At 41.3% G+C, this 24,023-nt stretch overlaps 2 protein-coding genes across 3 annotated transcripts; both read right to left on the minus strand.

Moving 5' to 3' along the window:
* Positions 1-288: 288 nt before the first annotated feature.
* ZNF211 (zinc finger protein 211) lies at positions 289-17,783 on the minus strand. 2 transcript variants are annotated; one of them, XM_036900636.2, is made up of 5 exons: positions 17,254-17,783; positions 16,635-16,673; positions 15,893-16,019; positions 4,715-4,803; positions 3,793-4,039 (listed from the first exon to the last, which is right to left on the minus strand). In XM_036900636.2, the coding sequence occupies exons 1-5, from the start codon at positions 17,284-17,286 to the stop codon at positions 3,983-3,985; spliced, it is 345 nt and encodes a 114-aa protein (XP_036756531.1). In that variant the 5' UTR covers positions 17,287-17,783; the 3' UTR covers positions 3,793-3,982. The 2 variants fall into 2 exon arrangements, with proteins under 2 accessions (XP_036756530.1, XP_036756531.1); XM_036900635.2 differs by lacking the exon at positions 4,715-4,803 and having other exon boundaries at positions 289-4,039; positions 17,254-17,712.
* A 589-nt stretch (positions 17,784-18,372) lies between these two features.
* Positions 18,373-23,296, minus strand: LOC118920186 (vomeronasal type-1 receptor 1). The gene is made up of 3 exons (XM_036900663.2): positions 23,082-23,296; positions 22,686-22,836; positions 18,373-19,528 (listed from the first exon to the last, which is right to left on the minus strand). Exons 2-3 carry the CDS (start codon positions 22,694-22,696, stop codon positions 18,577-18,579), a joined length of 963 nt encoding a protein of 320 aa, XP_036756558.2. The 5' UTR covers positions 22,697-22,836; positions 23,082-23,296; the 3' UTR covers positions 18,373-18,576.
* Between the last annotated feature and the right edge of the window lie 727 nt (positions 23,297-24,023).

Genomic DNA, 24,023 nt, shown 5'->3' on the forward strand with positions numbered 1-24,023 from the left:
CCAGCTCCTTACCAGGCTCCCACCCCAATTCTCAGCCAGAGCAGCTTCCTGGCATATTTTCCACCATGTGGCCCTTTGTTAATACCTTACCTTTAAAATGTTTGAACCTTCTGGTGGGAATAAATCACATTAGGTTTTATGCTTTTTCTAACACACTACAAACTAGGACTTAATTATATTACTGAAAGACTAGACTGAAGAACAATGGAGAATATGTGAATAATGCAGAGCAATCTTAAAAGTGTATGGTATATGTGGTCATTACATTGTACACAGCACAAAAAAACCTGAGGAAAAAAATTAGCTTTTTATTTGTTAATGAAAGGGAAATAGCCACAAATAGGCAAAAGATATTAACAGACATTTTACCAAGAAGATATACAGATGGCAAACACATGAAAAAAATTCAGCATCTGAATCCTTAATGGAAAGGCAACTAAAATTACTGCTTATTAAAAGGGCAAATTCAAAAGACTGACCATGCCAACTATCAGCAAGAATGCAGAACTGGAACTCACACACTCCTGGTGGGTATGCAAACGCAAACTATTTGAGATCACAGTTTGGCAGTTTCTTAATAAGTCAAACATTTACCTATCATATGACTCAAGCATTATACTTTGAGTTACTAACACAAGTGAAATATACATACAACATATAAAGATTATACACAAATGTTGCAGTAGCTTTATTTGCAATAGCTGAAACTGGAAGTTATACAAATGGACATAACAGATGAATGTATAAACAAATGGTACATTCATAAAAGACACTATTCATCAATAAAAAGAATGTTATGTATATAATCATCATTGGAGAATCTGTTATTATGAACTATGAATGAAACCAGAAAAAAACATTTCATGAATAAAGTCATACAAAATTCTAGAAAATACAAACTATTACATACATGAAGGTAAAGGAATGGTTGCTGGAGAGGGGAAAGGCATTATTAAATGACATGAGGCAAATTAGGGGTGCTGGACATGTTCATTATCACGATTATTATGAGGTTTTGTGGGTTTATATGTATGTCAAAACAAATTGTATGTTTCAAACAGGTCATTATCAACTATACCTGAATAAAGTTTTACAGAATAGTTAAAAAAAAGAAAAAAATCTAGATTTCCCACTCTCTTCAGAAAATCAGGTTTGGCGACCTTACATTGACTCTCTTTCCCCATAACCCTGGAGCAAGCAGCCTTTCCTAAGTGGCAGCAGATGTTGACAGCAATGGTGTCTGTTCCACCTGAGTCACAGGACTGGGGTTGGGTCACAGGGCCACAATGCTGGACTAAGGGATCTACTTTCTATGCTTGCTTTCTGTGCAGAAAGTCTTTAGGTGACATACCAGAAAGGTTATGGGAAGCTTATTTTATTTGACAATGACCTCAGTTACAAAAGATACACCTGCCTGGAGTTACTGAGAATATGTGTACACTGACAAATCAGTCACTGTGGAGCATTTGTTAATGTAATTGTAGAAGAGAAACATTCCAGCTACTTTGCTGCAGTCTCCCCCATTCCAGTGGTGCTGTACCCATTTTGGTTCTGCCAGGGCCCTTTTTACAGTGACACCAGTCTAATGAATTCTGGCTATCAGTGCATATGACCCCTTTGCCAGACCTGGAGTAGAGATTTCCCTTCAACACGGCTGAACATTATATGATACCCACTGTAAACAAGAAAAATATTCATGTTGTTCCTAAAAGCACTGGAGGTTGCCACAGATTCCTTACTCCCCAGGGTGCTGAGTCCACCAAAAAGTCCTGGCACCCAGTCCACAAATTATGGCAAGACCCTGTACTCTTTCCTAGGAGACCTTGGGCAACAATGTAAACTAGGCCAAAACAGGAAAGAGAGTTACATTATTCCATCATACTGTTGTCTCTGAGGCACACAGAGCATAGGGACCCCCATGAAAGCTGCTCACTCCTTAATGCCTGACAAGAGACCCCAGCTGTTTTCAAATCACCTCACCTAGTGAAGAGAACCTGAAGATCAAAGGTGACTTAGACAATAATGCCTTTATTACTGCAAAATCCAAAGCAATATGTGGCAGGAAGTTCTTAGGTTGATCTGGAGGCTGGGAAAATTCAAGGTAAGCGTCACATGAAATGAACATACCTTTGTGAATGCAGTTCTTGGCAAATCCCCAGAACTCAGACTGGGTCCACTGGGTCAGGTCCATACCCTAACTTATAGAGAAGGGAATGAGGACCTTATAAGGGCTAAGACCAGTCAAGATTACCTCCAGCAAATGGGGAGGGGAAAGAGGTCAGTATCCCTGAGCATGTTGGGACGGTAGCTGATGTACACTGTGTAGCAGAGATGCAGTAAACTCAGCCAGAGAAACTGGCGGCGATTTAAATCTGGCAAGGACCCTGGGAAGGTTAGAAAGTATAACACAGCTCCTTAATGATTCCCACATACCTGGAACTTAAGGGGAATCTCCCCACTGTGGATTTTCAGATGTATGGGCTCACATTCAGGTAGATGGCTCCCTCACAAATTCTATCCTTCAGTGTCATTATTTAAGAAAATCACATATCCCCGTACATCTAAGGCCTTTCACTAGTATGAAATCTCTGGTGTAGAATAAGGTCAGATTTGCAGCTAAGAGATTTCCCACATTCACTACACTCATGAGGCCTTTTTCCAGTGTGAACTCTCCGGTGCTGAATGAGGCTGGAGCTTTGGCTAAAGGATTTTCCACATTCCCCACACTCATAAGGTCTTTCTCCAGTATGAACTCTCAGGTGTTTAACGAGGTTAGATTTGCAGCTAAAGGACTTTCCACATTCACTGCACTCAATAGGCCTTTCTCCAGTGTGAACTCTCCAGTGGTTCTTGAGGTTGGAACTATGGCTAAAGGATTTTCCACATTCCCCACACTCATAAGGCCTTTCTCCCGTGTGGACTTTCCGATGTGAGCTGAAGCTGGAGCTTTGCTTAAAGGATTTTCCACACTTACTGCACTCATAAGGCCTTTCTCCAGTGTGAAGTCTCTTGTGGTGAATGAGGCTGGAGCTCCGGCTAAAGGATTTTCCACATTCACTGCACTGATGAGGCCTTTCTCCAGTGTGAACTCGCCGGTGATAAATGAGGCTAAAGTTTTGGCTAAAGGATTTCCCACATTCACTGCACTCATAAGGCCTTTCTCCAGTGTGAACTCTCTGATGTTGAATGAGGTTGGACCTTTGGCTAAAAGATTTTCCACATTCTCTGCACTCATAAGGCTTTTCTCCAGTGTGAACTTTCCTGTGGCTATTGAGGCTATAGCTTTGGCTAAAGGATTTCCCACATTCAGTGCACTCATATGGCCTTTCTCCGGTGTGAACTCTCCGATGTATAATGAAACTGGAGTAATAGGTAAAGAATTTTCCACATTCACTGCATTTGTAAGGTCTTTCTCCAGTGTGGACTTTCTGGTGCTGAATGAGGTTACATCTTCGTGTGCAGGCTTTTCCACATTTGCCACACTCATAAAGTCCTTCTCTAGGAAGGACTCTCTGGTCCTGAACAAATGTGTCTGTGCAGCTGAAGGCTGTCTTGCATTCTCTCCAGTTGTGATGACCTTTTCCACTGTGAAAGAGAGCTTCATACTCATTACCATTGTTTGGCTTCTCCCTGATGTGAGTGACATGTTGATGGAGAAATCCCACACTGGATAAGAAGTCCTTCCTTATCTCCTCACAGGTAAAGGGCTTCCCTGACACGTGGACTGTGCAGCTCTTTATAAATGAGGCTCTGTTCACATAACTTTGGAAGGGTCTCTCTCCAATGTGCTGCCCCTGGTACTGTTGAAGACTGGCAGTGAAATAGAATTGTTTCCCACATGTATATGGTTTCTGCCTAAGGTGGGTTCCACAGTGTTCAGCCCTGTGCAAAATGTTTCTCAAGACTGGGCCACATGTCTCAGAGGGCTGGGTTCTCTGGGGAGATGAACCTGTCGTAAGAATCCTGATCTGTGACCCTCCTTCTACAGAAATGCTGTCCTCAGAAGGTGCATCCCCATCTTCCACTCCATGCTGACAACCTGAAAGCAACAGTGAAGTACATGTTGAATTTACTGGAAGAGGGTAAAACCATACCAAATGTGCATCTGACACTGGAAAGTACCAGCCTATGAGGCTGTTTTGAGGAAAAAGAAGTTGGGGTCAGACTGAGGAAACAGCTGCTGTGTACTCCTGAGTCCAAAAGGTTACAGAATCGGGAAGGTCTCACCAGGCACAGTATACAAGGATGTGGCCCAGGGAGGAAAGCATGTTCTACAACTCATTCTTCTGTCAATGGCTTTTAGCACAATTATATCTGTTGGTGACATGTGAAGCTGTGCAGAAGTCTCTGTCCAGGACCAGGAAAATCTGACTGGAACAAAGTGACTGGTTTTCAAAGGTTATTAAAAGATATGCACACACTTTAGGATACAACAATGCTGGAAATCATTGTATAGAGGACAGTGTGAGGACCGAGAGAAGCAGTTCAGGGAGGTGGAGACTAGCCCTGGGCTAGAGTTAGGAAAAAAAAATGACAAGTCAGCAAAGTGTCAAGGATTGAAAGGGGAAGGTAGAAGTGAAGTGTGGCCACTGGCAATGGCACCAAAATACTTAAACAAAAAGTCAAATAGGATAGGTTCCCAGTATGACTTGAGTAAAGCCCTGACATCATGCCCTCCCCAGCTGCCGTTCACCCGGGAACACTCTGAGCCCACCTTGTTTGGACTGGAATCAGGTCCAGCCTGTGAAGCACAAAGGACTCTTGCTCGAGCCCCACTGAACAACTGCACAGGACCTGGATGATCTAGATTTTAAGGGAAAGACAGGGCAGGTCAGTGGGCAAATACCAGAACAACTCAGCACACAATAGCTCATAGGGAAAATATTTAAATTATACAAAAAGTACCTCCAGGCACAGCTAGAGGGCAGACAGCATAGTAAGCACCAAGAATCTGTCTCCCAACCTAGACAAAAACTAGACTGGCAAAATCAATGTAGCTATTTTACAAGTCTACTATCTACTGAAGGCTTGCAACCTGCTAAACTATTTAATTTTGACCAATTTCAGCTCTTAGCATGGTATGGATTGTCTGTCTCCCAACTCCAATTGAATCCCAGACCAGGCAGCCATGCATAGTTCCTGGAGCAGCTTGCTGAAGCCAGGGTGGACAATAAGGACCCTGCCTTCCACATATCATGGATCTGCGCTCTGATTGCTCTTTCCAGTGGTGGAGGTATGACACAGAGATGGGTAGTCATTGTTGCAAAGCTCTACCCCAGTGACTAAAGTGATTTCAGAGAGGATTTAAAGGGCAGGTTCTATTCCTTCCACCTCTTCTCTTCATATTTCTCTTATTTCCCTTTTGGGAGACAGAAATCCATGGACCAGCACACTAATAATCAATCACATATTTGGGGTAATTTGGAAAGTTTATGCACGCCTAGGGAAAGGTGCAGGCTCAGGAAAAGCCTGAGAAGACCTTATGTTTACACCTCAGACTAATATCTGGTACAGAGACACCCTACAACCATCGATTATATAACAAATAACAAACAAAACCCACCAGCAAACCCTGGTGAGGTGGAAGTGGCTTTCTTGAGTTCTGCATTGTAAGACACATTATCTAGTTTTCCACCAATAAAAATGACAGGAAATACAAAGCAACTGGAAACTATGGCCCATTCTAAGGAAAAAAAACAAATCAAGAGAAACTGTCCTTGAGAAAGAACAGTTTACTTTTTAGACAAAGACTTTAAAACACATGTCTAAATGATGTTCAAAAGAGTTCAAAGAAAATGTGGACAAAGTCAAGAAAACACTGCATGAGCAGAACAGAAATAATAAAAAGATAAGAAATGGAGAATCAAAAAGAAAACTGGAGCTGAGAAGTATAATTAAACGAAAGAACCAGTAGAGAGATTCCGAAACAGATTTGAGCAGGCAGAAGAAACAATCAGTGAACTTGAAGATACCAAGTGTAAGGAACAGAAAAGGAAAACATTGAAAAGTGAGCAGAACATGAGAATCTTTGGGACACCACAGAGGCCAATGTTTGTTATGTATTAGTCCAGAAGAGAGAACAAAAGGGTAGAGAGCTTATTTGAAGAAAAAAATGCCCTAGAACTCCCCAAAATTTGATTAATGATATGAAAATTAACATCTAAGAAGCTCAACAAACTCCAAGCTGGATAAACTCAGAGACCCACACTGTGGCACATTATAATCAAAGTGTTAAAAGCTAAGGCAAAGAGAGAATCTTGAAAGCAGCAAGACAGAAGCAACTCATGACATACAAGTGATCTCCAATAAGATTATCAGCAGATTTCTCACCAGAATCCAAAGAGGCCAGAAGGCAGCCAGTTGCTACATTCAAATTCTTGAAGGAAAAAAGCCCTGTAAACTAAGAATCCTATAACAAACAAAACTATCCTTCAAAAATGAGGGAAAAATTATGACATTGCAGATAAGTAAGAGCTGAGGGAGTTTTTTACTACTAGATGTGTGAATAGTACATCTAGTACTACCTGCAAGAAATGGTAATGGGGGTCCTTCAGCTTGAAGTGAAAGGACACTAGACAGTTACTTGAAGTAACTGTGTAACATATGATGAAAGATCTCTGATAAAGTTAAATATGAAGATAACTAAAAAGCTAGTTCTATTGTAACTTGAGTTTATAACTCTACTTTTTGTTTTCTACATTAACATATTAATGTATAATTAATAATTATTGGTCTTTTTGGACACACAACATATAAAGATGCACCTGTGTGACACCAATAGCTGAAAGGGGTGGAGGGTACACAGCTGTATAGGAGTTTTAAAAAAATATGTATTACTAAATCTAAGCCAACATAAATTCAAATTGCATGATATAATTTTACCGTGTTAAATGTAACCTTCTGGTAACTACAAAAAAAAAGGAGCTCCAAAAAGTACACAAAGGAAACAAGAAAGGAATTATAATATTCCACTACAAAAAAAAATTATTCAACTGAACACAGAAGACAACAATGTAGGAAACGAGGGACTAAAAAGCTGTAAAGCAGATAGAAAACAAATAGCAAAATTACCTAAGTCCCTCCTCATCAGCAAAACATTATACATAGAAAAATCCCAAAGATTCCCCCAAAAAACATCTCATGTGAGATGCTTAGAATAAATGAATTCAGCAAAGTAACAGGATACAAAAAGAGCACAAAAAAATTCAGTTGTATTTCTATATACCAATAATGAACAATCTAAAAAGGTAACTAAGAAAACAGTTCCACTTAAATAGTTACAAAGAATAAAATATTTAGAAATTAACCAAGGAAGTAAAACACTGTTACACTAAAAACTACTATACACTGCTGAAAGGAATTAAAGAAGACAAGAAATGGAAAGACATCTATTGTTCATGGATCAAAAGACTTAATATTATTAAGATGTCAATACTACCCAAAGCCATCTACAGATTCAACCCAGTCCCTATCAAAATCCTGTTTTTTGCAGTAATAGAAAAAGTCATCATAAAATTCATATGGAATCTCAAAGAACACCAAATGGCCAACACTTGAAAAGACAAAAGAAGAGTCACACTCCTTAATTTCAAATTTTACTGCAAAGCTACAGTAATCAAAACTGTGTGATACTGGCATAAAGACACAAATAGACCAAATAAATAGAATAAAGAGCTCAGAAATAAACTCTTGCATATATGGTCAAATGATTTTCCACAAGAAGACCAAGATCATCAATGGGGAAAGGACAGATTTTTAAACACATCAAGCTGGGAAAACTGGACGTCCACATACAAAAAAGTGAAGTTGGACTCTAACCTGACACTATATATAAAAATTAACTAAAAATGGATCAAAGACCTAAACTTAATAGCTACAACTGTAACATTCTTAGAAGAAAACATAGAGGGAAAGCCTCATGACACTGTATTTGGCAAAGAGTCCTTGGAAATTACATCAAAGGTACAAGCAGCAAAAGAAGAACTGGACTTCATCAAAATGAACACCTTTCATATATCAAAGGACACTATGAATACAGTGAAAAGGCAACCCATAGAAAGGAAGAAATATTTGCAAATTACCTTATCTGATTAGGGATTAATATCCAGAATACACACAGAACTCTAAACTTGCTGCAGTCGGGGACCATGAAAATGAGAGACCAAGTCAGAATGAGGTTGAATGCAGAGGGCCTAGACTTCCTTGGAGAATAAGCAACGAGTCAGTGTGCCCCTGCATCTTTATTAGGTTACAGAAAGCAGTGAAACAATCATTGGTTATTAATTATTGAATGTACTTTCTTAATGAATCAACCAACTGCGAACTAGGTATGTTTTTCATATTCCTATTGTGTCAAGTCAAGTCATCCGGTTAGTGAGTTTCACAGCGTGTTCCTCGTCTGGGTTTGCCGCAGAGGATTACAGGAACCGTTTGCAGCTCCTGCTGCACACTGCTCATAAGTCACACCAGATTCCAGGAATTAACACTTTGTTCTTTCTATTGGGTTGGTTTCGGCTATTAATGAAACTTAGGCAATAAACATATTGTACTTTTCTCTTACATTAGTTTTGGTTATAAATCAAGCTTTAAGCAGAAACTAAACTACAGCAAAGTTAATTGCTGGGATGTCTACATAAACTCAACAAAAAAATTTGGTTCAAAATTGGCAAAAGGCTTGAATACACATTTTTCAAAAAAGATGTACAAATGATCAATAAGCATAAGAAAAAATGTTCAATATCACTAATTTTGACAGAAATGAAAATCAGAACCACAAAGAGATACGACTTACTCCCACTAGGATGGCTATTATCAAAAAAGAAGAAACAAGTGTTGTCCAGGATAGGAGAACCTGGAACTTCATGTACTGCTTGTAGGGATATAAAAAATGGTGAAGCTGCTATGGAAGACAGTATGGTGGTTCCTCAAAAAATCAGAAATAGAATTATCATATTATTTAGTAATTCCAGTTCTGGATATACACTCAGAAGAACTGAACCAGGAACACTAAAAGATATTTGCACACCATGTTTAAGAGCATTACTCACAAGAGCCAAGCCAAGTGTCCTAATGGAGAAATGGATAAACAGAATGTGATCCATACATACAAAAGAATATTATTCAGTCTTAAAAAGGAAGGAAGTTCTGATATATGCTAAAACATAGATGAAACTTTAATATATTATACTAAGTTATTAAGATACTATGCTAAGAGATTATGAAATAAGGCAGACACAAAAAGACAACTGCCGTATGATTCTACTCATAGGATATGCTTAGAGTAATCAAATTCACAGATACAGAAAGCAGAACAGTCCTCACCAGTGGACGGAGGAGTTGTGATTTAACAGGTACAGAGTTTCAGTTTGCAAGATGAAAAAATTCTGTGGATATATGATTGATGGTTGCACAATAAGAATGTACTAAATGGGATTAAAGATGGCGGCGTGAAAGGAGAGACAGAGGCTTCCTCCTAAAACTGGATACAATAAGAAAATTTAATTGGCGTAACTAATCCTGAGAGAGCAACAGGAAAGAGGAAGGAGTCAGACTGCACACACCTGGAGAACAGAGCAGACCTCACTGAACGGGGTAACGTACCAGCTGTGGCTCCAGGGGACCCGAGCCCCGACCCCACCCCAGCTCACCGGCGGGAGGAAGACAAACGGAGCAGGGAGGGAGTGGAAGGCCTGGGACTGCTGAATACCTAGCTCCGGAGATCTGCGCTGGGAGCACAAACCTACACTTCATGGTGCTTTCATGAGACTCCCATGACTACTGGGTTGGAAAGTTAATACAGGCTGAGTTCCTGGGGAGACTGGGATTCCAGCTGCTTGTGGAAAGCAGGGATCCATATCAGGCTGCTCTGGGACAAAAACTTATACCTGTGTGCCCGGCCCACTGGCTCAGGCAGTGGAGACAAGCACAGGAGCCGGGAGGCGGGGAACAGCTCTTTCCTACCCCCAGTACCACTCCCGAGACCCCCGACATTGCTTCAGGGGCTCAGCAGCTCCAGAATAGAGCTTCTGGACACTAGAGGGCGCCATATACAAACATGGAACGCCAAAGGAACCTGGTCCAGAGTAAAATTGTTAATACAACTCCAGAGGAAGATTTAAATGATATGGACCTCGTGACTCTTCCTGAAAGGGAGTTCAAAATAAAAACCATCAACATCCCAATGGAGGTACGGAAAGACATCCAAGAACTCAGGAATGAATTCAGGTCAGAGATCCAATCGTTAAAGAACACGATGGACGGTATTAAAAGCAGGTTGGATACGGCGGAGGAGACAATAAATGAACTAGAAACTAGAGAAGAGGAATACAAAGAAGCTGAGGCACAGAGAGAAAAAAGGATCTCTAAAAACGAAAGAATATTGAGAGAACTGTGTGACCAATCCAAGTGGAACAATATTCGCATTATAGGGATACCAGAAGAGGAAGAGAGAGAGAAAGGGATAGAAAGTGTCTTTGAGGAGGTAGTTGCCGAAAACTTCCCCAATCTGGGGAAGGAGATAGTCTCTCAGGCCATGGAGTTCCACAGATCCCCCTACACAAGGGACCCAAGGAAGACAACAGCAAGACACATAGTAATTAAAATGGGAAAGATCAAGGATAGGGACAGACCGTTAAAAGCAGCCAGAGGCAGAAATAAGATCACATACAAAGGAAAGCCCATCAGACTAACAACAGACTTTTCAGCAGAAACCCTAAAGGCCAGAAGGGAGTGGAATGATGTATTTAATGCCATGAAGCAGAAGGGCCTGGAACCAAGATTACTTTATCCAGCAAGATTATCATTTAAATTTGAAGTGGGGATTAAACAATTTCCAGATAAGCAAACGCTGAGAGAGTTTACTTCCCACAAACCATCTCTGCAGTCTGTTTTGGAGGGACTGCTATAGATGGAAGTGTTCCTGGGGTTGGATAGCTGCCACCAGAGGTAGTAAAATCACGGTAGGGAGGGTGGAGCAGCTGATTGTGAGGCAAATGCAAAATTAAATTGACTATCCCCAAAGTCAATCAAGGGATAGACAAAAAGTACAGAATTTGATACCTAATATATAAAGAATGAAGGAGGAAGAAAAAGGAGGAGAAATAGAAAAGAATCTTTAGATTGTGTTTGTAACAGCATACTAAGTGAGTTAAGTTAGACTCTTAGATAGTAAGGAAAGTAACCTGGAACCTTTGGTAACCACGAATCTAAAGCCTGAAATAGCAATAAGTACATACCTATCGATAATCACCCTAAATGTAAATGGACTGAATGCACCAATCAAAAGACATAGAGTCACTGAATGGATAAAAAAACAAGACCCATCTATATGCTGCTTACAAGAGACTCACCTCAAACCCAAAGACATGCACAGACTAAAAGTCAAGGGATGGAAAAAGATATTTCATGCAAAAAATAGGGAGAAAAAAGCAGGTGTTGCAGTACTAGTATCAGACAAAATAGACTTCAAAACAAAGAAAGTAACAAGAGATAAAGAAGGACATTACATAATGATAAAGGGCTCAGTCCAACAAGAGGATATAACCATTCTAAATATATATGCACCCAACACAGGAGCACCAGCATATGTGAAACAAATACTAATAGAACTAAAGGAGGAAATAGACGGCAACGTATTCATTTTAGGAGACTTCAACACACCATTCACTCCAAAGGACAGATCCACCAGACGGCAAATAAGTAAGGACACAGAGGCACTGAACAACACACTAGAACAGATGGACCTAATAGACATCTACAGAACTCTACACCCAAAAGCAACAGGATACACATTCTTCTCAAGTGCACATGGAACATTCTCCAGAATAGACTGCATACTAGGCCACAAAAAGAACCTCAGTAAATTCAAAAAGACTGAAATCCTACCAACCAACTTTTCAGGCCACAAAGGTATAAAACTAGAAATAAACTGTACCAAGAAAGCAAAAACACTCACAAACACACAGAGGCTTAACAACACGCTTCTAAATAGTCAATGGATCAATGACCAAATTAAAATGGAGATCCAGCAATATATGGAAATAAATGACAACAACACCACAAAGCAACAACTTCTGTGGGACGCAGCGAAAGCAGTCTTAAGAGGAAAGTATATAGCAATCCAGGCATATTTAAAGAAGGAAGAACAAACCCAAATGAATAGTCTAATGTCACAATTATCAAAATTGGAAAAAGAAGAACAAATGAGACTTAAGGTCAGCAGATTGAGGGACATGATAAAGATCAAAGAAGAAATAAATAAAATTGAGAAGAATAAAACAATAGAAAAAAATCAATGAAACCAAGAGCTGGTTCTTTGAGAAAATAAACAAAATAGATAAGCCTCTAGCCAGACTTATTAAGAGAAAAAGAGAATCAACACACAGCAACAGAATCAGAAATGAGAAAGGAAACATCACGATGGACCCAACAGAAATACAAAGAATTATTAGAGACTACTATGAAAACCTATATGCTAAGAAGCTGGAAAACCTAGAAGAAATGGACAACTTCCTAGAAAAATAAAATCTTCCAAAACTGACCAAGGAAGAAACACAAAATCTAAACAAACCAATTACCAGCAAAGAAATTGAAGCGGTAATAAAAAAACTACCTAAGAAAAAAACACCAGGGTCAGATGGATTTACCTTGGAATTTTATCAGACATACAGAGAAGATATAATACCCATTCTCCTTAAAGTTTTCCAAAAAATAGAAGAGGAGGGAATACTCCCAAACTCATTCTATGAAGTCAACATCACCCTAATACCAAAAACCAGGCAAAGACCCCACCAAAAAAGAAAATTACAGACCAATATCCCTTATGAACATAGATGCAAAAATACTCAATAAAATATTAGCAAACCGAATTAAAAAATATATCAAAAGGATCATATACCACGATCAAGTAGGATTCATCCCAGGGATGCAAGGATGGTACAACATTCGAAAATCCATCAACATCATCCACCACATCAACAAAAAGAAAGACAAAAACCACATGATCATCTCCATAGATGCTGAAAAAGCATTTGACAAAATTCAACATCCATTCATGATAAAAACTCTCAGTAAAATGGGTATAGAGGGCAAGTACCTCAACATAATAAAGGCCATATATGATAAACCCACAGCCAACATCATACTGAACAGCGAGAAGCTGAAAGTTTTTTCTCTGAGATCGGGAACTAGACAGGGATGCCCACTCTCCCCACTGCTATTTAACATAGTACTGGAGGTCCTAGCCATGGCAATCAGACAAAACAAAGAAATACAAGGAATCCAGATTGGTAAAGAAGTTAAACTGTCACTATTTGCAGATGACATGATACTGTACATAAAAAACCCTGAAGACTCCACCCCAAAACTACTAGAACTGATATCGGAATACAGCAAAGTTGCAGGATACAAAATTAACACACAGAAATCTGTGGCTTTCCTATACACTAACAATGAGCCAATAGAAAGAGAAATCAGGAAAACAATTCCATTCACAAATGCATCAAAAAGAATAAAATACCTAGGAATAAACCTAACCAAAGAAGTGAAAGACATATACCCTGAAAACTATAAGACACTCTTAAGAGAAATTAAAGAGGACACTAACAAATGGAAACTCATCCCATGCTCTTGGCTAGGAAGAATTAATATTGTCAAAATGGCCATCCTGCCCAAAGCAATATACAGATTTGATGCAATCCCTATCAAATTACCAACAACATTCTTCAACGAACTGGAATAAATAGTCCAAAAATTCATATGGAAATGCCAAAGACCCCGAATAGCCAAAGCAATACTGAGAAGGAAGAATAAAGTGACGGGGATCTCACTCCCCAACTTCAAGCTCTACTACAAAGCGATAGTAATCAAGACAATTTGGTATTGGCACAAGAACAGAGCCACAGACCAGTGGAACAGATTAGAGACTCCGGACATTAACCCAAACATATATGGTCAATTAATATTCGATAAAGGAGCCATGGACATACAATGGGGAAATGACAGTCTCTTCAACAGATGGTGCTGGCAAAACTGGACAGCTACATGTAACAGAATGAAACTGGATCACTGTCTAACCCCATACACAAAAGTAAATTCGAAATGGATCAAAGACCTGAATGTAAGTCATGAAACCATAAAACTCTTAGAAAAAAACATAGGCAAAAATCTCTTGGACATAAACATGAGTGACTTCTTCATTAATGTATCTCCCCAGGCAAGGGAAACAAAAGCAAAAATGAACAAGTGGGATTATATCAAGCTGAAAAGCTTCTGTACAGCAAAGGACACCATCAATAGAACAAAAAGGTACCCTACAGTATGGGAGAATATATTCGTAAATGACAGATCCGATAAAGGCTTGACATCCAAAATATATAAAGAGCTCACGCACCTCAATAAACAAAAAGCAAGTAATCCAATTAAAAAATGGGGAGAGGAGCTGAACAGACAGTTCTCCAAAGAAGAAATTCAGATGGCCAACAGACACATGAAAAGATGCTCCACATCGCTTGTCATCAGAGAAATGCAAATTAAAACCACACTGAGATATCACCTCACACCAGTATGGATGGCTACCATCCAAAAGACAAACAACAACAAATGTTGGCGAGGTTGTGGAGAAAGGGGAACCCTCCTACACTGCTGGTGGGAATGTAAATTAGTTCAACCATTGTGGAAAGCAATATGGAGGTTCCTCAAAATGCTCAAAATAGACTTACATTTGACCCAGGAATTCCACTTCTAGGAATTTACCCTAAGGATGCAGCACTCCAGTTTGGAAAAGACAGATGCACCCCTATGTTTATAGCAGTACTATTTACAATAGCCGAGAAATGGAAGCAACCTAAGTGTCCATCAGTAGATGAATGGATAAAGAAGATGTGGTACATATACACAATGGAATATTATTCAGCCATAAGAAGAAAACAAATCCAACCATTTGCAGCAACATGGATGGAGCTAGAGGGTATTATGCTCAGTGAAATAAGCCAAGCGGAGAAAGACAAATACCAAATGATTTCACTCATCTGTGGAGTATAAGAACAAAAGAAAAACTGAAGGAACAAAACAGCAACAGAATCACAGAACCCAAGAATGGACTAACAGTTACCAAAGGGAAAGAGACTGTGGAGAATGGGAGGGTAGGGAGGAATAAGGGCGGGGAAGAAGAAAGGGGGTATTATGATTAGCATGTATAGTGTGGGGGGTGGGGGAAAGGGGAGGGCTGTGCAACACAGAGAAGACAAGTAGTGATTCTACAACATCTTACTACGCAGATGGACAGTGACTGTAATGGGGTTTGTGGGGGGGGACTTGGGGTAGAGGAGAGCCTAGTAAACATAATGTTCTTCATGTAATTGTAGATTAATGATAACAAAATAAAATAAAATAAAATAAAAATAATGTACTAAATGCCTCCTGGAAATGGTAAAACTTTTGTTGTGTATATTTTACCACAATACAAAATAAAAGTAAAAAGAATCTTGGAGGAGGACCTTACAAGAACAGTTCGTAGTAGTATGGCTATACAAGTGACTACAGTTCTGGCACAGTCAGGCACAAACCAAATTCAGGTAAGGAAGGGGGCCACAGTAGCATGCCCCGCATCAAGGTGGTCACCGGGGAGGGAGAGGGTAAGACAGGGGTTCCATTTAGGCTGATCTGAAGACTACTGGTCCCAAATCCTTCCCTGTGAGGCTTTGGGGCAGCAGGTGTTGGGGTAACGAAGGAAGACAAGCGTGCATGCACTCAGGCCAGTCCTAGTAACCACGGTACCTATACAAGGAACTGGGGAGGGAAGCAGTACGCATGGTTCAGAGGTGAAACACAGCTGCCCCTAGGGAAGAGAAAGGCAGACCTCACCGAGGCACACGGAGGGGTTTGAGGGCCTTACCCAGTGAGGATGTAAGTGCAAAGTTCTCCAGCATCACATCCTGGTACAGGCATCTCTGAGCCTCATCAAGGAGATCCCACTCCTCCCAGGAGAAGTATAGGGCCACGTCCTCAAAGGTCACCCTGCCCTGTCGGGATAGAGCCAGTTGAAACCAGGAATGGCTTCAAGCCCAAAGACCTACAGTCTACCCTCCTCCCAAGATTCCCGAATCGGAGTAGACACCAGACGCTGCTGTCATTGCTGTCCGCGCTCCTCATATCCCTATTAATCACTGGGTTCACTGTTTTCTACTCTGCAACCAGATGGCGCCTGTTAAGACCTGTACAAGATCCTAAGACCTCCTCCTCTGACCCAGACCTCTCCTTGCCTCCACAACAGATGCCTAATTTCACAGGCAGTCATTCCAAACCTAACTTATGTACCACCACCACCCCTCAACCCGTTTGTTCTCACCAGAAATAAAGGAGACCTGCAATTACTGAACCAGCTTAGTCTCACCTCCAAGCAGTTTCACATACTAGTACCTGTTTTGTGATAAGCTTTCACATCTCTCTCCACTGACGGCCTGATGTGGGAACCCCTCTATATAACCCCTAGTGTAGACTCAGGACCCTGTGTTAAGATTCTCCAGGGTCCCCAACCCTAAGGGCAGTGAGAATGGCAGGCGAAGAGTCTCATTACACCACAACTCTGGAGAAAATGTGGGTTGGGACCACCAAGGGACTCGGCAACCTCCCCTTACCTGTGTGGGTTGCAAAAACACTTCTGCAGCCATGGAAACCTGTGGGAAGAGACCGGTCTTAGAGGGACATGCCTGCGGCGGTTTTCCGGGGACCCAGGCGTTCCCCGGACCCCCGCGGGGCACCAGAGCCAGGTCCCCTGTGGCTCCGTCACCGGCTGCATGTCCTTAGTAAAGGACTCAATCTCCCCTTGCCTCGATGTCCTCATCCACCCCCTACAGTCTGTTCTTCTATTCAACAGACTCGGGGGAATTTTTCAAACACCAGCTTGGATCGTCTCTCTTTTCCTCAAAGTTCCCCAGGGCTCCCAGGGCTCTGAAGCAAGAAGGGACGACTCCACAGCCTGGCATCACAGGTGCGACTCGACACAAACTCTGCTCCCTGCAGGCGGAAGGCCGCCCCAGATTCCCCGGATGCCCGAGTCCCCCCGGCTCGGCCGCACCTCCGGCCTCCGCACGCGCGAGACCCCCCGCCCGTAACCGGCCCCACGCGCCGTCACGCCGGCGCTCAGGACACGGGCCCCGCCCACGAGCGCCTCTCCGTCCCGGACCCGGCGGGCCGTGAGCAGGGCCCGCACTCGGGGCCCGAGGGTGGGCGGGAGGCCCGGGGACGGTCAGGTACCTGGGCAGGGCCGCTCAGCGTGGCCGCCGCCATCGGAGTCTCTGGGCGGCGTGGAGAGATGACAGCGGGGCGACCGGGGCGGGCGTGGGCACCTACGTCTCCTGGGCTCGCGGGGGGCGGTGTCCCCGGCCGTAGAGTCACCCCGTGTATGGGGGCGTCCAGGCCTCCTCTAGCGCCTTCTGTCAGTCGCCCATCGCTCCGGAGCTGCACACCCAGCGAACTGACCAGGGAACCGCTAAAATAACCGCATCGAAAACGCCGGAAGTCCGGCCTCCATAAGCTTCGCTCTCACGGAAATAACCCCGTCTGGATTTTCATTAGAGTTGCCGCTGCCACTCAAAGCGGGGATTTCTGGGAAATGTAGTCCACCGGTCGCTGAGGCTTCAAAAGAGGGCGCCGGAAGCTGTAATCTCCCCGAGAAACTGTCTTCGCCACCTCTAGGCCGCTGGGAAATGACCTCACTATGCTTGTAGGGTGGGGCAGGGGCTTAGCTGCTGATTAGAAGGGCGGCAGGCCAATTTCTGGTGGAGTCTTCAGCGCACTTAAACAGCGATCGTTATTTAAGCATTAGTTCAGAATCCATGAAATCAACTCTACTGGACTTCCACCCGTAGCTGGACGCGAATAAACATTATCTTATTGCACTTTAAATGCATGCAGCCTGGATGTTTTTGTGTATCAATAGGTTTGGTGCGGGACTGAAAAAGAGACCGTAGGGCCATCCTGGAGCAAACAGGGAGCGTACTGGGCAGCTCTGGAGCAGACGGACACAGATCTTCCGGGCCTCTGGTCCCCACCGAAAAACGTCTCTCCTTCCTGTTAGTCCGTGACTGTGCCCCACTCAGTAAGAAACACTGTCTTATCCATAAAACAAAATCGTTTTAGCTACAAAATATAAAACTTTTATACTTGCACATTTCTCTTCCCTAATGTACATTTAAAGTTTTTAATGTATAAAATACTAAGTTAATTATTGTTTATTAGGGAGTACTACTCTATGTACATTTATAAAAGTAAAAAGTCTGGTTGGTCTACGTCTCAGAGAAAAGCAGTGGTTGCGTCATATTATCTTGTTAGGATGATGTCTACACATGAATGCACCCCTCTGTGTGTGCCTGGGAGCTCATATACAAGTTTTTTGTTTATTAAAAAGGAATTCATTCTTTTCATACAGACCTGTAGTTTATTTTGCTCTCTTAAAAAGATTTCTTATTTACCATTAAGAATTATAGCTTCTACAGGACACGGTACCTGATAATCACCTAATAAAAAATTTTTTTTAATATAAATTAAAAATTGGTTCAACTGCAGAAATGAGAAGGCTTATAGCTGTTGAATAAGATTAGGAAAATAATTTTTTCTGGTGCAGAAATTAAAGAGCAGAGAGATACGGGCATCACTGCTGATGAGCACAAAGGGGCTGAAGGCTGGGAAACATGAAGCTATTAGCACAGCGGTGTCCGTGAGCCACTGCCTCGGGTTCACGGTCACAGTAACACACAGAGTCAAAATGGAAGAGAGACAATAAAATAAGACAAAGGAGGTCACCAGGATCAGAATGGTGAGAGTGGCTCTGGCCTCGTGGGAAGGTCTTGGGGAAAGGCTGTGGCTGTGAAGGTATTGTACGCGCCGCTTGTGCCTGTGCAGGAGAAGCACCATGGACCCGCTGGTCCACAGCATGAAGGCTAAACACAGAAGATCAATGGAAGGCAACAGGACTGCATGGAAAAAGGTGATGAATATATCTGGATTGTGTGAGGAACAGTATACATAGTTCGTTTTTATACTTGCATTTTTGCTGCTCCTTGGTCCAGTAACTTTCCTAAGAAGGTGGATATTTACCAAGAGTTGTAGGATCCATAAAAGGAAACTACAGAAGCCAATGTATTTGGGGGATCTGTTTCTGAAGTCCAACCACCAAGAGGTTCTGGGGAAAAACTTGAAGGCCTGGAAGCCACTTAGAAGGCAGGTGGTGCCAAGAGAGACTCCTCTGGCTACTCTGTGTAAATAGAAGACAAGTTTACATCCAGCATCATCTAGGAGAGATTTCCATCCAAAAGCTGCCATGGTCTGCGGGATCCCTCTGGAGAAAAGGACCAAGTTATTGGCTAAGACCAGTTGGCTGACAATCTGATCTGTGGGTCTCAACTTGTATCCAGTGAGCAAAGAGAAGTTATAGAGAAAAAGGAGGGAGGAGTTTCCCAGGATCCCCACTCCAGTCTGAGCGAAGAAGATAATCCCCATTTCCAAGGTGGCATATCCATGTCTTTCATACCTAGAAGATATTGATTTTATTTTGAGTATAAAGAAATGATAGAAAGATAAACAAACAAAATGTGTTACCTTCTTCTGCTCTGCTATTTATACTGCTCAATGGAACACACATTACCCCTCTTTTAGGAACACATTTTCTCACTCTATAGGGACTTCCAGAGTATGTTCTTATAGGTGCAGTGGTTATGAGGGTCTTATGTGGAATCACACTAAATGTCCATATAAAGGAAGTTTTTTGAGTAATGGTGCACCATTTACACAATGTATTTCCTATGGTCACAAACTGGAGGAAGATCATTTCCACCCATGTATGAAGTTACTTTCAGGATATATTCCTAGGTGAAAAAAGGCAGGTGGGCTAGAGAGTGTTTAATATTCTACAATTATATGATTGTGAAGGAATAACAATATAAATAAATGTGAGTAAATACACACGCATTATCTATCTAAACAACTGCACTAAGAATCAGGAAAGAATGAAGTGGAAACTTACAATGATGCTGCTACAGAGAGGCAGAGATGGAACAGTCCGGAGGGACAGGGACAAGTAGAAATAGGTGGGTTGACCTGAGTAATAGTTTTGACTTTTGGACAAATATTTTACATAATGATCAAACAATATTATATCAGAATAAAATTAAAACAACCAAATCCAATGACAAAAGTAAAAGAAAATATTCAAAGCTCACTGTAATAAATTTATAGTCTACCATACAAAATAGTTATGCTTCAAGTACCTTTTTAAAAATTAGCTTTGACTGTAGATTTCTACTGAAATATACCAAATCAAAATACCTACAAAGATCTTAAAATGTTACACTCAAATAAAACATTGTACATTATAAATTAAATTAATAAGTACATTATAACATTTAAATTAATAAGTATGTTACAAAAGAGAGAACTGGCCCTTTGATCAAAAGGGAAAAAAGAAATGGAAAGGAAAATAATTTAAGTAAAAATTATATTAAACTTGTTTAGAAGAATAAACATTAACTTGATCTGTATCTGATTTAAACCATATATGTGTATACTACCTCTTTCCATTAGACAAATCTACAGATGATGGCCCTTTCCTGAGTAATTAGTCAGACTGTGTTCTCCAAATGCATATTCTCATTAAAATAAAATAGAATCTTTAAAAATATTGCCAATTCTAGATCTAGAGAAAGATATTTTCAAGATGGAATATCTATTTAAGTGAGGATGCAAGAAAACTGTCAGAGGACTGGGGTCACATTGGGATGAAGATGACACATATGGCACAGACCAGAGGCCATTCGATTTCATAAAAATAAAATAAAAATGAGACTAAAATTAAAATTAAACCAGAATAAAATATGCTAATATGTAGAATGTAAAAGAGAAAACTATTGATAACTGTGTATTGATAATAATCAGATAAATGATGAAAAGAATGCTGGTCATATGTATAAAGAGTCAATACTGAGAAAAAGTACAAAATTTATAAGTATGTTTGTCTCACAAATGATTACAAATGCAATGAAATTGAAATGATATTCAGTTATTTTTAACTATAAATCATATATATTAATTTGCCTAAATTTTATTGTGGGTCAAATTCCTTTAGCAGGAGTTTCACATTTTTTTCCTTTTCTACCAGAAGACATCATTAACCAAACCATTAAAAAACAAACAATTGATAGTTCTTTAAAATATCCTGATCATTGAAAAATTTTGGAAATCTGAGTACAGAATACTCATAGATTTATATCTTTACACTTGTATAGGTTTCTCACCCACTGTTCCCTCAATGCTTTTTCTTAAGAGCCTCCAATTTTTAAGTGCATTTAATTTAGCATTTAAAGAAATGAGAATTTCCTTTTTGTAATAATAGTTCAGTAATTTTCATTACGTTCTCAATTGTATAATTGCAGTAAACAGGGCCTTGGGCAGTAAGCTCTGGGGGAAGAAACCGACACTTCATAAACGTGCACATCAACCAGTGGTGCTATCAGTGCCGGGCAGGGGGGTGATGACCCCTCTCCCAGCAGTCCTGTGGGGTCCCTGGACATGAAATCACAGGTATAACAAAAATATACCCTAGAACTAGAACCATGTAGGGAAATAAGAGCAAGAGGAAGGGCAAAGTCTGGGGGTTATTCTGAAGAAACCATAGATGAATTTAAATAACAAAATCCAGGCCAATAGGTATGGTGTGGGAATTAGAGTTTCCTTAAGCATGGAGACAGCGCTGTGGTGGTTACTGAGTTCTGCAGCCCTTGAGGAATTGCCAAGACTCACGGCCGGTGATGGCCCATAATGTTCCCAGATCACAGGGATTCTCTGGAGACCCAAGGAGGATTCATTTAAGTGGCTTCTGCTCTCAAGGGTGGGTAGAGGAGCTTGCCCATCAATCAGGGTCTCTGGTCAAAAACTGAAAAAGAACCTTCCTGTATTAGCTAAGTGTGGGGGTGGTGAGTGAGAGGGAGAAGGTGAGGGAGAGAGATAAGGAGACAGGGAGGAAGGGAGAGAGAAAGGCAGAGATGACCAATTTGGAGTGTTGAACAACAGCAAGGCATTAAAAAATAAAAAAAACATGACAGGCCAAATTTATATTATAATGTTTTAAGTCCGTGATTATTCCTTTGCATAATATTTAGCAATATTCATTTTTACAAATGAATTGAATGCCAGTAATTGGAGGGGATATGAGATTGAGTTTTCTAACTGATAGTATCGTGCAAACAGCCCCTGCTCATTGAGAAAGGTGGAGACGTATGATTACAGATTTCCTGCAGCCAAACAGCCTCACCCCCCCAAGAGGGGCACACACTCAGCACCTGCCACTCAGATGTGAGGGCCCAGCTCTGTGGCCAACAGCTCACTTGCATCAAGTAACTGCCCCTCATAGGCTGGTATGGCAATGCTGTCAGGGAAGGCTCTCTGGTTCAGGGTAAAGGGGAAGAAAACTACAAAGAGGGTGTAACCAGGAGCAAGGGGGAGATACTGAGCAGCACCAAGGCAGGTGGATGTGCATGGTTTTCTGAGCAGACATCTTTCCTAAATAAACCCATGAAATTGCTGCATGCTCCAACCCAAGAAAACAGACATAGTTCACAGAGAAGAGGTACTTCTGGATTTCCTGATAAAATGCTTCTAAAACCGTTGCTTATCTGAAAAGAATCGCTACTTACCCAGTGGGCATTTGTCATCCAGACAGCGGGGCAGGGACAGCATCCGAGGCCTGTCAGCGGCTGAACCCAGAGATAAAGGTGTGGGGTGCCATGATCTCACCTCCCTGCTGACTGGTGATCATCATGTCACCTGTAATTGCAGTGACAGCATCTGCAAGGGGAGTGGAGATGATCTGTGGAAAAACATCTGTGAATTGTGTATATTACTGAACACTATTAAATTTTAATAATAAACACTGCCAACAGATGGGACCAAAAAAAAAAAAAAGCTGAGAAAAAAATGCCTGAGAAAAAGGGGAAAAAAATAAAAAGGAACTCAGCAGGTGAGCAAAGGGCATTGATATCTATTAAATGAGAGGATGAATCTGAGCTAATGACTGCTGGCCTCTTAGCCACCTTTAAGGTTTTGTCTCCAAAATATGATTCGTCTCCATGCAGGACAGCAATTGGGTCCTGAAAGGGAAAGAAGAAACAGTGAATGAGTAAAGTGAGAGAGAACATCCGGAGTGATGCAGATGAATAGCCAATCTCAGCTGTCACTTTTGTTCAGGGCTTCAACACACATTTAAAGCATGAATCTTGTGGCTAAGGGACATTCAAAGTCCATGGGATGTCTATGCACAAAACATAAAAATTAATTAGCCTTTATAGCACTAACCCTGTAGTTGATGAGACCCCACCTAAGCAATCTGACTGTGTAGTGTGTGAGAAAGAGGTGGGCCTGTGACACAGGGAAAAAGGGATCAGGGAACATGAGGGGGAGTCCAGGCACTTGAAAGCATGGATAGGGTGTCCAGAGTAGGATTTAGAGTAAAGATGGACAGCTGTGAGTATACTGAACTGTGGTGAGGAAGAGCAGCTTTATTTTCTCTTCTCCAATTGTTATATATTCATTTTCTTGCTTGGTTGTGCCAAAGAGGACCTGCAGTATATTAGGGAACATTAGTGCGCAGGACAGCCATAGTGCTCTGTTCCTACTCTTAGGAAAATCCTTTACCAATGGGCCATGATCCATGATATCTGCAAAAAATGTGCATTTCATGAACAAATGATTATCTTTTTTTAAAAAAGATTTTTTATTAAGGTATGATTGATATGCACTCTTATGAAGGTTTCACATGAAAAAACAATGTGGTTACTACATTCACCCATATTATCGAGTCCCCCCCCTACCCCAATGCAGTCACTGTCCATCAGGGCAGCAAGATGCCACAGATCCACTATGTGCCTTCTCTGTGATACGCTGTTCTCACCGTGATCCCCCACACCATGTGCACTAAACATAATACCCCTCAATCCCCGTCTCCCTCCCTCCCCACCCGCCCTCCCACACCCCTC

Source organism: Manis pentadactyla (genome assembly GCF_030020395.1).
Source record: "Manis pentadactyla isolate mManPen7 chromosome 15 unlocalized genomic scaffold, mManPen7.hap1 SUPER_15_unloc_1, whole genome shotgun sequence".
Taxonomy (NCBI): domain Eukaryota; kingdom Metazoa; phylum Chordata; class Mammalia; order Pholidota; family Manidae; genus Manis; species Manis pentadactyla.